Source organism: Cetorhinus maximus, chromosome 4 (genome assembly GCF_964194155.1).
Source record: "Cetorhinus maximus chromosome 4, sCetMax3.hap1.1, whole genome shotgun sequence".
NCBI classification, from domain to species: domain Eukaryota; kingdom Metazoa; phylum Chordata; class Chondrichthyes; order Lamniformes; family Cetorhinidae; genus Cetorhinus; species Cetorhinus maximus.
In genome coordinates this window covers 86,361,089-86,378,711 of record NC_135882.1, presented here as the reverse complement: position 1 = coordinate 86,378,711, position 17,623 = coordinate 86,361,089, and the positions used below count along the sequence as shown (strand labels likewise).

General features: G+C 40.1%; 1 protein-coding gene across 1 annotated transcript in view; it reads left to right on the top strand.

Annotated features, from left to right (window-relative positions):
* chd7 (chromodomain helicase DNA binding protein 7) overlaps window positions 1-17,623 on the top strand; it is a 277,990-nt gene that overhangs the window by 123,740 nt on the left and 136,627 nt on the right. Inside the window, exons 5-8 of the mRNA XM_078540439.1 lie at window positions 6,968-7,087; window positions 12,874-12,933; window positions 13,703-13,758; window positions 16,190-16,307. Coding sequence (XP_078396565.1) covers window positions 6,968-7,087; window positions 12,874-12,933; window positions 13,703-13,758; window positions 16,190-16,307 — 354 coding nt within the window. The remainder of the gene's footprint in view (window positions 1-6,967; window positions 7,088-12,873; window positions 12,934-13,702; window positions 13,759-16,189; window positions 16,308-17,623) is intronic.

Genomic DNA, 17,623 nt, shown 5'->3' with positions numbered 1-17,623 from the left:
CCTCTCTACAACCTTACACAATTCACCAAGACACTGGTCCCAGCATGGTTCAGGTGAAGGCCATCCCAATGGTATAGCTCCCTCTTTCTCCAGAATTAGTGCCAGTGCCCTATGAATCAAAACCTATTTCTCCTACACCAACCATTGAACCACACATTCAACTTCTGATCTTATTTATCCTATGCCAATTTGCTCATGGCTCAGGTAGTAATCCAGGGGTCATTATCTTTGTGGTTCTGCTTTTTAATTTAGCCCCGAACTGCTCACACTCCCTTAGCAGAACTTCTTTATTAGCCCTGTCTATGTCATTGGTACCCAAGTGGACCTCAACAACTAGATCCTTTCTCTCCCATTCCAACCCTGCAATGTCCATAACCTGGCACCGGACAGGTAACACAGCCTTTGGACTCACGTTCTTGGCTGCAGAGAGCCATGTCTTTCCCTTTAACTAGACTGTCACCTACCACAACTGTATTCCTTTAATTCCCCCACCTTGAATGGTTTCCTGCACCACAGTGCTGTGGTCAGTTTGCTCATCATCCCTGCGCCTTTACTCTCATCCACACAAGCTGCAAGAACCGCAGACCTGATGGACTATTGCAAGGGCTGAAGCTCCTGCAGTGCCATCTTCTGAATTCCCACACCTCCCTCACTCACATTCAACTCTCTGATCTTGCTTAGCCTATGCCAGTCACACCCACCTGTGCCTGGCCATGGACCAAATTTGAAGTGCTTAACCTAAAAGGTGTGACTGTCTCCTGGAACAAAATGACCAGGTAACTTCGCCCTCCCTGATGCATCATAGAATCCAAAATTCAGACTTGAGCTCATCAACCCTGAGCCAAAGCTCCTCAAACTGCAGGCACTTACTAAAGTTGCTGTGGATCACAAAGGTATTCACCAGCTCTCACATGTTACAGCTACTCCACATCATCTGCCCTGCCACCTTTACTCTTTTTATATAACAAATTGGGTTTAGAAATATCACACAACAATTATCTGTAGTTATATCAAGTGGTTTAACTAATTAAGCTATACATTTAATACAATATTCCTATCACCCCAGTACCAGTTTAAACTACTACCCCAGCTTATAGAGAGAAAAAAACGTAATACTCATCAACCACTCAATTATCTGCTCACCTAATTAATGCTTCCAGGCTTCAGTGTTCTCAGCCCTCTGCTGGCCTCTGGCTCCCTCTCTCGGACCACTCGTTTTTAGTAAAATGTCAGAATAGCATCTCTTTCCTCACTGCATCGAATTCCCTCACCTACCCAATTCTCAAGCTTTTACTCTTGTCTCAAACTGCCATCTTCATGCCTGCAGATAATGAACAGGCTTTGGGGGAGTCAGAAAGTGGGTCATTGACTACAAAATACCCAGCTTTTGACCTCTTGTAGTCACAGTATTTATATGGGTGGTCCAGTGAAGTTTCTGGTGACCCCCCAGGATGATGTTGATGGGGTTCTGAAATGGTGATGCCATTGAATATCATGGGGAACTGGCTAGATTCTTTCTTCTCAGAGATGATCATTGCCTCTAGTGTGGTGCAAACGTTAGTTGCCACTTAGCAACCCAAGCCTGGAAATTGTCTCAGACCTGTTACATATGGGCACTGAGTTGTGAATGGAATTTAACACTGCGATGATCAGCTTGACCCTATGGGGGAAGGTCATTGCAGTAGCTTAAGATAATTGGGCCTGGGAGACTGCCCTAAAATAACTCCTGCATTGATGTCCTGGGTCTGAGATGATTGGTCCTAACAACCGTAACAGTCTTCCTTTATGCTAGGTATTACTCGTGCCAGTGGAGAGGTTTTTGCCCGTTCTCTTCAGTTTTACTAGGGATATTTGTGCATCCTGTCTCACCTATGGAATTCAGATCTTTTGTTCATATTTGGGTGAAGTTTGTAATGAGGTTTGGAGCCAAGCAGTCCTGTGAGCAGTGAGCAGGTTATTGGTAACTACTTCTGAGAGCACTGTCAAGTAAACCTTCCACCTCTCAGCTAATGATTGAGAGTAGGCTGATGGGGTGGTAATTGATCAGATTGGAGTTTGCTAAACCCATTTGCAAGATTGTGCATTAGTCAACTCTAAGTGAAATCTGTCACATATGACCTCATTTATTCAGTTTATCCAAGTTGACCTGCACATTATTTATTCTAAATTATCAATCCTGCTGAGCATTTTGGAACATTTGCAAACAAGTGTTTCCATTTAGGTTTTCCCCAAGATTATACAGGTCTAACCCTGCTCCGTACCCACCAACACCAATGCTGAAACCCTTAAACATACTTTTGTGATTTCTAACTCTTATCTTCAATCATCTTTAAACTCCAACAGGTCAAAAACTCAACCAACCTTATCATATCTTGCACCTATAATGGCTCCCTTTCCTCCAGTGCATTGAAATTTAAATCCTCACTTTTATCACCAAATCCCTATGGAGTATGCACAGTGTGTGTGTTTGTGTGTTTATCTATATATATTCCCCACCCCTCTGTTCCTTTTTAACCAAACTTTTGGCTACCTCCTTAAACTGCAGTGCCGTGGTTCAGCACATCCTTTTTCCGTCCTATAAAACATATGCTGCTATAGAAACCCAAGTTTTATCTCCAGCATTTACTGGCTTTTTTTATATTGCTGAAAAAAAGAGATGTTTTTTGTTGAAGCTTTTCATCTTGCACTCATCAGGACAATTGGAAAGAAAATACCAATTTCAGGGAAACAACATATTCATACTGTATGAGAGGAAGGGCTGATTGGTTGGCAAGTGGACTCTGGTAGAGGCAGTGCCATGGAGAGTGCACCAGTTGATAATGACTGACAGTTAACTGCCAAGCATTGTTTGAAATTTAAACCAGGCAGCTTGATTCTGATTTGTCAAGAATTGCCCTGGAGAATGAACTAGCGAATGGATGTCAGTTATTTTGTTTAGCTAAAACAGGCACAATGTGCCTACATGTTCTTTTTGTCTGCAAAGAACAGCACCTTGTATATTAATATATGTACCTTCCAGTACATGCAAATGTGCCACATCGCGAACCCAACTGACTATCTTAAATTGGTTGTCAGCATAATTCTTAGCACACCAAGGATTATTTAGCAAATGTTGTCCATGTTTTCAGCAATACTCAAGTTCTGTACTACCAAATGACTATTTGGCTTTTTTATAGGAAAGTTTTTATTGTTTTGTTTTGTGTAGTAGAGATGGATTATGGAGAAGCATGTGGTTTGTGCTGTAATATAGTGTGCAGCCTTTCGATTTATCTTGGATGCTTTGCCCACCCTTATAAAGGGATGAGATTTTTATTTAATTTTTATAATAATTGTTTAATGTTATCGAACATTATATGATAACATAAGGTTTTGCGTATTCCAATGTATACCACCAGTCCACTCTGAGGATACCTATTACTTATATGCCCTTACTAGGAAGTGTCTGATTTACCCCATAGAATTGTGTGCAGGTTTAAGTTGAAAGTCAGGAACAAGGGCAAGTTTTAAAAATGTAATTTTCCATTTTTGGAGAGACAGTCATATCACAGTGCATCTTCGGGCAGATGGCCAGAAATTATAGCAGATCAGCTAGGAAAGGTGTGTGGCAAGTTGAAACAACAGATTGTTACCATCCCCTTGGAGTGCGGTAACTTTAAAAAAGAAATTTGAACTCCCAGTGGCCAAATTAAAGGAATTGCCGACAAGATTTCAAGTTTTAAGACTTCAACTGTAAGAAACTAAAAGCAACATTGATTAAACACTATTTTGTAATTTATACTCAAAACTATAGAAAAGTTCCCTTGCTAATTCTTTAACCGAACCAAAAATCCTCCTCCATGGTTAACCTTTATACCCTGTCCTTTAAGGGGGCACTCCATTCTCCAGGAACCAGTTAAAAATGATTCTTGGGTCTTTTTTCCTTTTCCAGCTAGATAACTTCCACTCCTCAAACTGACCTTTGTTGTGTGGGTTACCTTGGAGGTCCCTCTCTAACCAAAGCTAGGTGAATCTTCCAGCTTTTCAAAAATCCTCACAGCCAGGATTCAAAAACATAGGGTTGACAGGCGAATTCACCCTTGAAACCTCACAAGCAGCCTGTGAAAAATCAAAGACTGGGGCAACAAATTCAAGAACAGTCGCCTCCCACACACATTACCTTGTATTATGGCTCCTCCATACAAGCAGGGCTAAACAATTGTAGGTGCAGGCACCTCATCAAGAGCAGGAAGGTAATGTAAATTTTGATTAGAGGGGCAGTGAGCATGGGGGAGACCATCCGTGGGTGGTTGCTCCTACAATCACAGATTCTCTCTCTCTCCCAAGCTGGCTGCTCCAGTTCCTCCAATCAATGGTTCCCTCCCTCCTGCTCTTACTGCTCCTCCAGAGACAGAATCCATGATTGGAGGAGCAAGAAGGGAGGAAAAGAACCTGTAATTGGAAGTTGAGGAGCAGTTATCCTGGGTAACAAGTCCGACCTGTTCGACTATTAAGCTTTGACATCCTTGGGGAGACCTGGGGAGGAAGCAGTAAAAGAGAATGGAACAGGCATCTGGAAACCCAGTAATAAGGTTGGGTGCAGGCCTGTGGGGAGCCACCTGCACCAAGAATGTCTTCAAGGGCAGCAGCCAGCAGAGAGAAGGTCCGTCCCATTTTAATTTTCCTTTAAGCCTTGTGGTAATGGCGGAGTTCCTTTGAGAATTTGAATGAATTGATCGGGCTTCATTTTGAAAGTAGTACTTAATTCCTCAAGTGTGATTTAGTATCTCATCCATGTCTTTCTATCACACCTCATGACCATTTTTTAAAAGCAAAAGTCTTTCTTGTAGTGGAATTCAATTTTACTTTTGCTTTCCCTGATGTTGTAATTCTTTATCAATGGAATTTGGATCCTCTGATGGATCTGGTGATAAATCTGTTTCCTAAACTGATTGTTTGTGTCTTAGTGGATAAATCTGCTGTGGTGTAATATTAAGCCACAAAGACCACAACGGCCCCAAGTTTGATTCCGGTTTTATGCTGGGGTGGCTGATTTCAGTTGAGTTGTTGATAGGGGGTGGTATGATTATGCTTTTCATCCCTTGGCTAGGGAAAGGGAGGAAAAAAAATCAGCCATGATTCCTGCTCCTGTCACTGTTTAGTAACTTAGTGGTAAATCTGAGTGTTTAATATGAGATTGTTAAGGCTTGCCATTGGTTAAGTGTGGGAAAAAGATCATTTACAACCAAGACGGTAAAGACTGGAACAAAATGAAATGCCATATTGTTTCTCTGCCTCTCTTCCATTAAGAACTGACTGTCGCATTGAGATATAGCTGCTGCAGATTGGAGTGGCTGAAGCGTCTAGAGCCCTGAAAATCAAAAAGTAGCCCTCGATAAAATTAAGCTAGTTAGTTTTTTATTTCACAAAAAGTGCCCTCAAAAATGAAATTACTTTGACCCCTGCTCACAATCCTGGCCTCTTCGTGAGCGCGAGCACCCACCCACGTTCTTGCATGGTGAACCACAGAGACTTACTGTCTCTATCTCTCAGCTCTCCCTCTCTTGGATCCTTGTAGACTAAATTTGTGAAGTTCAGTGATGTTTTTAGGAAAACCTGTAACTTGATCCTGCGGTGGCTTCCTATGGATCTTTCTACTCTCAAAGCCCATCTCCATGGTATTGTAAATCACATAGGCCATGTACCACGGTAAAAATGCTAATTAGCTATCCTTTAAACTCCCAACTTCATTCTATCTTGAAACTAAATAGACAGCTTGAAGTATAACCTGACATTCCTAACACCTTGGGACTTTGGAAACTAACAGCCTATCCATCGTCAGCACACATGCTTTGGTCATTGCAAGGTGCTCACACCTGTAAACACCACCTCCCCAGTAAAACAGCTGGGGCCCCTTTAATCTTTAAAACCCAAACCACCCAGGCTTCTTGTCAGAAGAATTCAGAACAGGCCATATGACCCCTTTCGTTCCTCCATTTTACCCTAAGCTAGAGGAAGACAGTCCCAAACATAAATCTTGTGTTTGCAGCAATAACTGATGCATTTTTTAAAAACATTTTTGTTTCAGGTGCCCAGGTGAGTTTGCACCATTGTTCAGTTGCGTCTTGTGTCTAGCATGACAATTACTCATTTATCTGCTGTAAAGATGTGCCAGCTCAGTTCCTATTAGCTGAGCCCACAGCATAAAAGATTGATTACGTAGAATTTACAGTATAAACCATGCTGGTGTTAATGCTGCACAAGCTTTCTCCCTCCCCTCTTTGTCTTATCCTATCAGCGTAACCTTCTGTTCTTCTCAACCTCATGTTTATCTAGCTTTTAAATGCAACTATGCTGTGGTAGAGTTCCAACCACTCTTGAGTAAAGAAGTTCCTTCTGAATCCCCTATTAGATTTAGAACTCAAAGTTTGTTAACAGCCACTTAAGAGAGCAACAATAGCATTAATTGACAAGAATTTTTTTCCAACTCTAATCCAGCAAGAAATAGAAAATGTCGAAAGTACTCAGCTTGTCTGGCAGCATCTGTGTAGGAAGAAACAGAGCTAATGTTTCAGGTAGATAATCTTTCATTGACAACCTGAAACATTAACTGTTTTTCTCCCTCCACAGATACTGCCAAGCCTGGTGAATGTTTCCAGCAGTTCCTGTTCTTATTTCAGATTTCCAGCATTCCCGCAGTATTTTGCTCTTTGATTAGCCAGTAAGAGATGTTCTAGGACTGATACGAAACCACATTTATATTGCACATAATCAGTGTTGTAATTGAACCCTGTAATTGCCTGATCCATCACCAACATCTTAAGCACACAGTTTATGTGCAAAACAGTTGTTTGTTTATACCTGTTTTCAATTTTTTTAATTCCAGATTGCCTCACTGGAATCAATGAAAACTTTAAGTTGACAGCCAAACATTGCTAACTTTCCAGAATGTATTATAACTAAGTTTTTGTTAAATTCCATTCACTTTCAGAAGCGCCGCTCTAGTCGACAAGTGAAAAGAAAGCGATATACAGAGGACCTAGAATTTAAAATATCTGACGATGATGATGCAGGAAAAGATTCACCTTTAAGCACTTCACAGTCCGAACAGGTATTGGTCATAAGCTAATAGACATTAACAATTTAAATTCATGAAATCTGAGTTGGAAGATTTTAAGCTTTGTATTTCCGAAGTGAGATATAATATGACCAATTAGGCATTTCAGATTTTTCCCCTTAGCTTGGGGTGAAATGATGTATGAACAGTTTTATTCACATTAATTGAGCTGTTTTATGATTAAAAAATTAGTTGCACTTTAGAACTTTAAGCACTAGTTTTGTTTACTCCAGCTACAGAAATGCACATCAATAAACCCTTTGAGTATTTTGTGTCATACTGAGCTAAAGTTAGTTAAATCGTTCTCATTATCTATCATACACAGCTAAAGCCTGGTGAATTCACAGGGAACAACTGGTTCTGCATTCTTGGAGGAAAACCAATATCTGGCTATCACCACTGTTAAAATTGCCAGTTGCGCTTTAGAGAAATCTATTTTTATTAGGTTAACTGCATTTAATGCATTGTTGCCCTCACTTTATCGCTTTTCTGTCATTTTCACTTTTAAAAACTGTAAGTACTTGATTTATTTACCAATAACATGGCTGCTGGTTGAGACAAACAAAGCAGTGCTCCACAGTGGCACTCGGTGGCCAGAGCCCAAAACTGCAAAAATACAATTATTTTGTTTAAGTTTCAATACCTCATCATGTACCAGTGATATTAATACTGTATCCATCTATTTAAATACCATCTGTCTAAATACTGTTTCCATCTATTTAAACATTATCTATGTAAATACTATGACATCTATTTACACATCGACAAGAGCTTCAGATACAAGCTTTCAGTGTATTTTGAGATGGAATGTTGTGAATCACTCACCAATTTTAATTTGCCATGGATAGAGACAAAAGCCTTTCTCAAAAATCATGACATGGGAAATAAAGTTAATGTGCACATTGGGTTTGCTCCATGCTTTGAATGTTATATATTAGTGGATGTTCTGTGGTGATGGTTACAATAAGTCAGAGCATACATTCTCTATTATTGTGTGTCTATATTGAAGCTTTTTCCCTTATTATACCTGTCCTTTTGGGTTCTCTTTCTCTTTGTTGTTCTCTTTTAACTTATTTCTCACTTTTAATTGTCCTGACTCTCTCAACGTCTTTTCTCCTTTCTGTTACTTTTGGATGGGAAGTGGTATACTGAGGAAAGCAGCACTTCAGAGCTGGTAGTTGTGAAGTACCAGTTGGAGGAAACATCCAGTTTGTGGCATGGGCTGACAAGACGACAATGATGAGAAGCAATGGTTACTAGGATGGGAACTGATGGATGGAATGAAGATGAAAAGGGCAGGGGGCACTGGCTGGGGATGAGATCTGTATAGTGCTGCAGATCAGCAAATTTAGGGTGTCTTTTAGGCCATCATTTGTGGGTGAGGAAAGGAATGTGTTGCATTTAATGGCTGAGGCAAATGCAGGCTGTTGGTTGAACTGTGATGCAGCCAAAAGTAGGAGCTGATGGGATGAAAATGTAGTGGTAGGAGGGAGAGTGAAAAGGAAAAGGAACTGAATGGGAACTTATATTGGAGGCAAATTTGGGAACACCCTGCCAACCTGGTGGGTGAGCAAATTTATTTTATGTAGTTCCATGGTTGGTTACAAACTTTCACAAGGGATTCACTGTTGGAGTACAAGGTTGGTATTCTTTAAAGGACAACTCCAAGACAAATAGCCCTGCTATTTAAGACCCTAAATGCATTAAATAAAAATCCTCAATATCATGAGGATGCCCTTAAGATAGTCCCACCCACCCAGATTCCTGATAAAGGCCTGTAACCGACATTTCAAGTGTGCATCTAGACAACAGTCAGGTAGAGCCTGAAAAGAAGCCATTGAGCCCATGAAGAACTGGGATAGCATAAGGGTCCATAGTGGTGGATGCGCTGGCAAGATGCTAGGCTGGGATGGAAGCCATAAAGAAGCTGTTGAGCTCAAGAAAATTTTTACATGGAGGGCTGGGAACATTGAATTGGGCTGAGAAGATTAGCGGGAGTTTGGTGGGGAAAAAACAGTGGACTGATGTTGGAGAGCCCAGCAGGTGCCAGTGGCTGCTAGCAAAGGGCAGTTGAAAATTCGAACAGAAATGAACTGTTATAAATTAAATCTAAAAATAAATCAAATTTGTGTCAAATTTAACTTCACAGCAAATGAATATAACATGGCTAGTAGAGCTGAAGGGGAGATTTAAGACTGCTCTGGAGTGCCATCAAAAGCTGGGAGCCTGTGACTATGTTGTGCCAGGCTATTGTTTACACAGGATATGTTTACATCTTTAAGTTGGCTTTTTCCTTTTTCAAAGTGAACTGTTGGCAAAAATGTAGCTCAATATTGTAACTTAGGAAGAAGGGTTATGGACAAGAAATAGAAGTCTTTTGCAATACTTTTAATATATAATCTATATTTCCTATAACTGTCCTATAACAAAAACCTTTGAACAGTGTACGACTGGAATTGACGGATAAAGTGCTCCAAGTTCGACAATATTTTTCTGTGATGACCATTTGTTGCTTATATGTAAACTCAGATTTTTAACTAGTGCAAAAAAATTTGAGTATTTGCCATTATTTTTCCCAATTTTCATCCCTTTGGTTAAGGTGTTGGTTCTTGCTAGAGTACTTAACACTTTCAGTAAAGATAAATATTGAAGCCTAGATTATCTAATTGGTGTTGACCAATTTGTAATAAATGGGATGAGGTTTGGGAGATCTAAGCCTGAATATCAATAGTCTGAACAAAGATTGCATTACAGCTGAGACCAATTCCTGGCTAATCGCCTACCCTTTATTGCTTCCCCTCTCATGCCTCACCCCCAATTGTTTGTTCTGGTACCCTACTCAATTGAGGTGTCAACTGTGGCTCAGTTCATAGCACCCTCGCCTTTGAATCAGAAGGTTGTGGGTTCATGTCCCACTCCTAGAAACCAAGAACTGTGAATGTACTCGAAGAGTTACAATCTGTGACTGTTGATAACTCGAAAGAGTTACCCTACTCAATTAACTTGGCTGAAATCAATGATTGTATCTTGAATCTTCTGGCCATTGTGATTACCAACTTAGCCATCAGAGGAGCACTGTATTCTGATTTGTTTACTTTACCCACCCTGTCATAAATTCATAGTGGGACAGATCGGGAACGCTTGTAGACAGGTGAAAATATTAGCACTTGGTTTTCTGCGAGAACCAGATTCTGGGTCATTCCAGCTCTAAGGAATACCTATAAGGAAAGATATGCTAGCTTGAATGTGTGACTTTACATAATAGGGGAACATTGAATGTATCTTTAGCAAGCAATTTTCTTAGTTTTATCGTGGAGCTGTAGCTTTGTCATTGCTTTTGGTGAGATGCATCTCCTTCTTTCTGAAGTTACTATAGAAAAGCAAATTTATCTATCTTCAATTATTCTACCTCAAAGTAATAAATGGGTGAGTAGGACAAGGAGAGAGAAAATTCTTCTGTCCATATAGTGGATGGGTGTCCCTCCACCCACCGGTTGAAGAATCAGTAGGAGGGCCCATTACGCTTCTGTCCGAGAGGCCTGAAGTAATTTAAGTGCACTCGGGCACTTAACTGGCCAGCTTCGGATCTCCCACCTGACATAGCCTCCAGTAGGGCTGATACCTTGCCCCCATAAATTGCCAACCAGTCAGAGGCCAACAGCTCTCCATTGCTGGCAGTGCCACCGGGAGCCGTGGCTGTTGTCAGTAATGGCCTGAAGTCTTTGCCAGGGATTATTGCTGGATTCCTGGGGATAGGTGAGTGGGGTGGGCTGGGGGTCACGAGCAAGGGAGTAAGAGGAGAATCAGATGCAAGAGCAGGGATGTACCTTTCAGGCATCCCCGCACCACTTCCCAATGCCTGGGCGTTCGATTGGGCACTGAGTGTCTATCAACGAAAGACGGCTCCCCCTCCTACGATGCCACAGGCAAACCCAACAAGTTATGCTGGTTGGCCTTTGGGAGCCACGGGAGACCCATGCGAGATCTGTTAAATCCTTGAGCTGCCATTCAATTCCGGTGAGCTCAGGGATAATTGGCTCTAAGTGGCTCATTAATGAGCCTAATTGACAGCCTGCTGTCAGCAAGCAGGATTCCCATTTGGGCTGTTCCCACCTCTCCACTAAATTGGGGATGGTTTTCCCGAAGCCAGGAATTGGAAGCGGGTACTCCTATCCGATTCTCCCCCCCACTCCGCCATCATGCCCACTCTGGCAGGCTGCATTAAATCCCGGCCAGTATCTGCAGAATTGATGGTATTTCTTACAACCAAATGAAGACAGAGATCAAGATGATCTTTTGGAACAATAGATAACTCTTTGAGTTGCTGGCCGTATTCCACCTTTCCTCTCCAGCATTAACAATCTCTTTAGAAGCAGACGGTGTTCTCCCTGTGCCATTGCTAACAATCCCTCAAGTGACATCACCAAAGCAGATTATCTAGCCATTGTATCCCTGTAATTGGAAGCTTGCTGCACTATCCTGACAAAAGTGATTGCCCTTCATTGGCAGTAAAGCACTTTGGGATGTCCTGAGGCTGTGAAAGGAGCTAGAGAAAATACGAATTTGCTTTTTCCTTCCTAATTGTGGCTATGAAGCCAACTGAATTTCTGCAGCCCCTGTTTGCATCAGTATCAAGTGTGTTTTCTGTATGGAATGGACCTTGATCTCAGCTGTGTTTAGCTCAGGAGCAGAATTGAGTTCAGTGTGCCCATTCCATGAGCTTTTTGTGTGTTTCTTGTTCCTCGGGCCCTGAACACTGCCAGGATCAGTAAACTATTAAAAAGTACATCTAAATCTATTTCAGAGTAAAACCTCAGATTTTTTACTCCCCCATGCCCACACCTCCACCCCCCCCAAACCAAGCAAAAATAGATATTAAAAATGTGCACAAAAGACTCCTGTAAAAAAAAAAAGTGGAATGGATGTTTATCTCTGTTGACCTATCAAGGGCCTGAGCCACAATTTCCTACCCATGTGAGCACATTTCACTGCATGTTGTTTGCTTCAGAAAAGAAACAAACTAGACTTGATTGCTAATTAATGTTTTCTCTCTGGTTCATCTTTTAGTCTTTGGTTCTAACTATAATGTTCTGTCATGAGTGTGCCACTACAAAAAATATTAGCATAAAAGATATTCAGTGGTAGAATATCATTGTTTCTTTGAACAACTGCCACAAGATTACATGCTGTTGGGATTTGTTGGCATTATTTATACTGTTTATATGCAGGACTTTGAAAACATAAGTTACTTTGGCAGTTTGTTAAAATATATCCTATACCTGCTCTACATTGTTAGGTATAGCACTGAGCAAGTTTACAAGGTATTTAGTATTTTGATGCAAACCACTTCCTTCATAAGAATTACTGCAATGTGCAAATTATACAAGGAAACCATCTATAAGGCTAGGCCTAAAGAGTGAAGCAAACTGACATTGTGATTAAAAATTACTCATTTTAAGCGGATAACTCATTTATACATGGATACAAAACAGTGGTTTAGATTTTTACTGCTGACTTGATTCTTACCTAATCAGAAAATCACGTTGCAAAAATTGTTCTGTTCCCATTTTCTAAATGTTTAGTGTCCTTTCCCTCAATTCAATTGCTTTATTTCCTTGCAAGGAGTACATTTAACCAATTTATTCAGATTTTCAGACTGTGGTGCTACTAAGGCACCTATGAGGTTGTTTGCAAGGAGCATGTGATTATAAGCATTCATGTATGTAGATAATATATTCAGATTTGCAGCAGTATTTGTTATAAAGTGATTGTCTTTTTAGGAGTCTGCAGCTGGTCCAGTCACCGAAAAGATCTTGAGCATGCGACTAGTGAAGAAAACTGTAAGTATTAACATTTTCTTGTTTTAAAGTTTAGCTGATGGGAAATAACTGGTCTTTTCGTAATTCTCAATTTTCAGCCTGAAGTATAGATTTTTGATCTGCCAGTAACAGCTGGCAGCCATGTAACAGTAGCAGGTCAAAATTTGAACCTATTTGGATCCTTTTAGTGGTTGTTGATTATATGGATTGACTACGATTTTGTATTGCAAATAATACTGAAAATGCATCAATGTAAAATGTATTATAGTTTGTAGTACGTAATTGAGCTTATTAGCTTCTGTTTCAGTTTTAAATTTTCACGGGTAAAGTAGGGGCTATATTTTAAATTGTAACACTTTTTGAGATTAGCTTTTAAGATTGCCAACAATAATACATGTGGCTTCCAGTAGTGCAGCTGCAAACTGGCTGCTGCCTCAGGAAATGGTACATTTGGCATCTGCTTAACGCTGTGGGTTTGGCAGGAAGCCAGGTCGAGGTCAGGTTATTGTGAATGAAGTAGCTGGTGGTTAAGGAGGAGATAAAATGATTCATGAGTTGGTTGACACAGTAAGCAGAGTAGTTGGAATTGATAGCTTTTTGTAGGGGTATTGCAGGGGTGGAAAGTAATCCTCGCCGAAGGAAACTTTTTGGTGTTCTTTGCATTCTAATTCTACTTAAGCACGTTGCAACTGTGTCCCTAACCACTTTATAGTGAATTGCCTGGAGATTTAAATGACAGTGACAAATGGTTGTGTTGACATCAGATTCTAAAATGTACTTGTGATTTCAGACAGAGTCTGGAGAAGAGGTGGAAGTAGAAGAATTATTTGTCAAATACAAAAACTAGTAAGTATGTTTATGGTTAAATTTAAATCCAAAATGGTGCTTAAGTTATTTTTTCCCTGAATGGGTGACACTGTGCCATAAAGTAGATTGATAAAAATTATCCCCTTTTAAAGTCCATAGATTCCTGCCCTGAGCATGATTTTGGAAGTTATTGAAAATTAGTTACCTCAGGCTCAGTTTGTGTGCTGCTCGAGGTTCTCATGAAAGCCTTGGTGGCTACCTCATATTAGTTGAGAAACTTCCTACGTTTTGCACTTCACTATCTCTTACAATCACCTCCAAAATCATTTATTCGGCATTTAACAAACTGCAAATGAACAGGTAGGAAATGTACCAAATGGCGAAACTGAACAAAAAATGCCCATTAACAAAAGCACCAAAGAGGTAAGGAATAAAAAATAAAATAGCAGCAGCAAACACTGGCTGCCATCTACTGTCGACAACCTGAGGCTGTGCATAGTTTTAAAAATAAGAATTTCTAATATAAACCCTTAATTATGTGAAATATGAAAAAGAAAACACTATCTGTTTTTTTTCTCTCTCTCTCTTTCTCTCTGCTTTTTTTCTTTCCGCCTCCCTCACACTCTCTCTCACTCTTTCTCTCTCTCTGTCTCTTTCCATGTAGGACCCTCATTTTCAGTGTTGCTCATCATGACTCATGCCATAATATCATGATTGAGATGAAGCAAGGAGGCAGGCCCCAAGAACTGAAAATGATAGGGATATAATGGGTTTTAAGCAAATAAATGATATGGGAGCAGAGGAAAGATAAAGAAGGGAATGTCTTTGATGGGGTGGAAGGGAGAAGTGATTTAATGGAGAGAATCATTATCAGCAGGCGGGTGAGGCTTACAGACCTGGAGGATTTGCACCTAGGTCTAACAGGTGGTGTTACATATGGTGTCTAGTTCTTACCCCACCCAAATTATTTTTGATAAGTGTCAGCTATTTGGCTCCTTAGTTTGCTGAGTAAAGGATGTTGGAAAATTGTAAGTGTTCCTCTTAACATTGAATAATTGAAGTTTTCCGTATTTTGTTTTTCTGAGCAAAAAGCTAAAATATTTGCATCTATATAACATCTTGTTCAAATGTCTTTAAATTCTTGAAAAAATATATTTTTGAAATGCATGGGTTACTAATAAAAAACATATGTCTGACTTTAAGAACTCTAAAGTGCTATTTTTTGCTTCACGTGACATTTCACAACACAAGTTTAACACATATAATAATGACCTCCCATATCATGATCCAAAATCTTCTAAGGTCAATACCATCACTAGAACTGTTCACTCGGATGGCAATGCTTAAATTAGTTTAAGGAAATCAGTAGGTTGGTGTAATTGGGATTTGCGATGGTCCTGCTTTTGCAAGTATTTTGCCTTTTTATGCTAAGACAGTGATGCTCTGGGTTCTTTACAGACTAGCTGACTTAGGCCCATTAGTTTGTAGTTGAGTATCAATGCTGTCAACCACTGGCTACCTTTTCCCTTTCTGTGCTACTTTCTTCTGTGCAGAGATTCTTATCAAAAGGTAGAATTCAACCAAACATTGAATCTGGGACTTTGTTGCTCTCTGCTGTAGTACACATATTGTACATTTGTGAAGTGTCTTTTTAATAAAGGCTATTGAAATGCAATGGGAAAATAACAGTGTTGCTCAGCTTTTTGACACTTCTACATTAAATAACTTAGAGTTGAGTAATCTTAATTTGACTAAGTATGACTTTCTTGACTTTTTCATGCAGATATAAATAGATTTACTTGAACTTAACAGGCAGAGAATTATTCTGGTCAAGTTTTTTGTTTTCATGGGACGAGAGTGTCATTGACAAGGTTGGCATTTGTTTCCCATTCCTAATTGCCCTCAAAGGTGTTATGTAAAGCAGTCTACCTGTCATCTGAATATGCAGCTGTCTGAATCAGGTTTCTTAATGAATTTTTCTTGGGGCCAATTTTGGCATGGAGGCCACTGAACTTTAATTGTTGGTTATAGATTTGTGACAATGGTAAAAAAAAATTTGGTCCATTCGTATAGTATCAATGATGGAACCAAATTTTAAGATTTACCTATCCTCTGAGAAAAAAGTTAAGTGCTAACAGATTTCTGAGTGACAGATTGTCAGCTACCATTTATTGAGTTACCTGCTCTTTTGAAAGCCCCTTATTTTTATGTTTTATTGCCTTTGCAAGTAAGTCATCCTTGAAGAGTTGGAGCTGTTGCATTATAATTCATGTGAATTTGTATTTCTGTAACCAATTATTTGTTGGAATATATTTTAAAGGAATTGAAATATTCTCCTGCCACCCCCAGGAAAGTACAATTAAGCGGTTATTGCTTCTAGTATCAATTTATAAATGCCTAGTTTTATTTCATAGTTTTGCTTGGTGAAATGGACTCACTCTATCTGAGGTAATTTTTTTTTTCTGTTCAGTTCATACCTTCATTGTCAGTGGACCACAGTGGAGCAGCTGGCAAAGGACAAGAGAATTCATCAGAAGATTAAACGCTTCAAAGCAAAGCAGGCACAAATGAATAAATTTCTCACTGAGGTCAGAATTTGCTCCATTTTTTATAGAGGACTAGTTGACCTACCATGGTGTTGATCAGATAAAACATTTTATAAAACTCTTAAATTTTAACTTGTTTGCCATTCTCTGTTCTTTGTCTTCCACACACTTATACAGTTCCCTTTGTCAGTTCCTTTTTCCTAATTTTCTTTTTGCCTCTCCTGCCTCTTTCTGTAAGTCTCCCCTTTGTTGTATCTCCTCTCCACCTGTTGTCTATTACCTTCTTTGTTTGGTTCACTTGCCCTTTACTCATGTGTTCACATTTGTGCCATCATGTGATGTCATGGACTTTGTCACTCATAACTTCCCTCTATCTGCCTCTCTCCACCCTCCCTATCTTCTCTCTAAACAGCCTATGTCACTCTTCTTCTTCCTCCTGCCTGCCTGTCTATTATCCTTTGTTCTGCCTGTGCCTTTCCTCCATCCCCCACATGGCCTGCTTTTCTTCCTTCCTTCATGTTCTGCCCCATCCTCTCTTTCCCCTTTGCCTCCCAAATGGCAAGAGGCTGACTTGTCTAGGAATGAGAAAATGTGGATGTGTAACACCAAGATGTAGCAGTAATGCCCAATTCAATCCCATTTTCAGTATCGATTGACCCAATAAGTCCTTAATTTATTCTCACCTCCTAAGCCTGGGTCCATTTTCCTCACAACTTTGGTGTCTCTAATTAAGTTTCTGCCACTGCATTGAAACAAAGTCAATCAATGTCATAAATAACAACCCCTGTGACTGTGCCTGTGATGTACTATTTCTTCATGACCTTTCTTCGGCCTTTGAAGTAGTCAACCACATTTTATCCTTCAGTCTCTTTCCTCCATTGAACCAAGCCGTATCTTGGTTACAGCCAAAGCTTCTCCAGTTTCTCTTCTCATCCCACTTTTACCTATGGAGTCTCTCAAGGATTTATCGGTAGCGCTCTTCTACTTGCTACTTTTTGCTGAAGTCATCCAAAGACATAGACCAGAATTTTACCTTTGGCGTGCAAGTGCACGACCAACACGTTGGAACATAATATGACGTGCGATGACTTCGGGCATGCGTCCTGACGTCATCATGCACTCGCGCGAAATTTTGTTCTGCAGGCGTGCGCCAGAGTTGGCTGCGCACCCGCCGATAATTGAAGGCATATTAAGGCCATTAACAAGGCAGTTAACTTGAAATTTACACTGCCCATTCAACCTAGCGGTTGGTGGGCAGGCGAAAAGGCCAAGCAGCCTTTACATTTTTTAGGAAACCTCATCCACAAGCAGGATGAGGTTTCCTAAAGCAAATGCACATTACATAAAAACTTTATTTT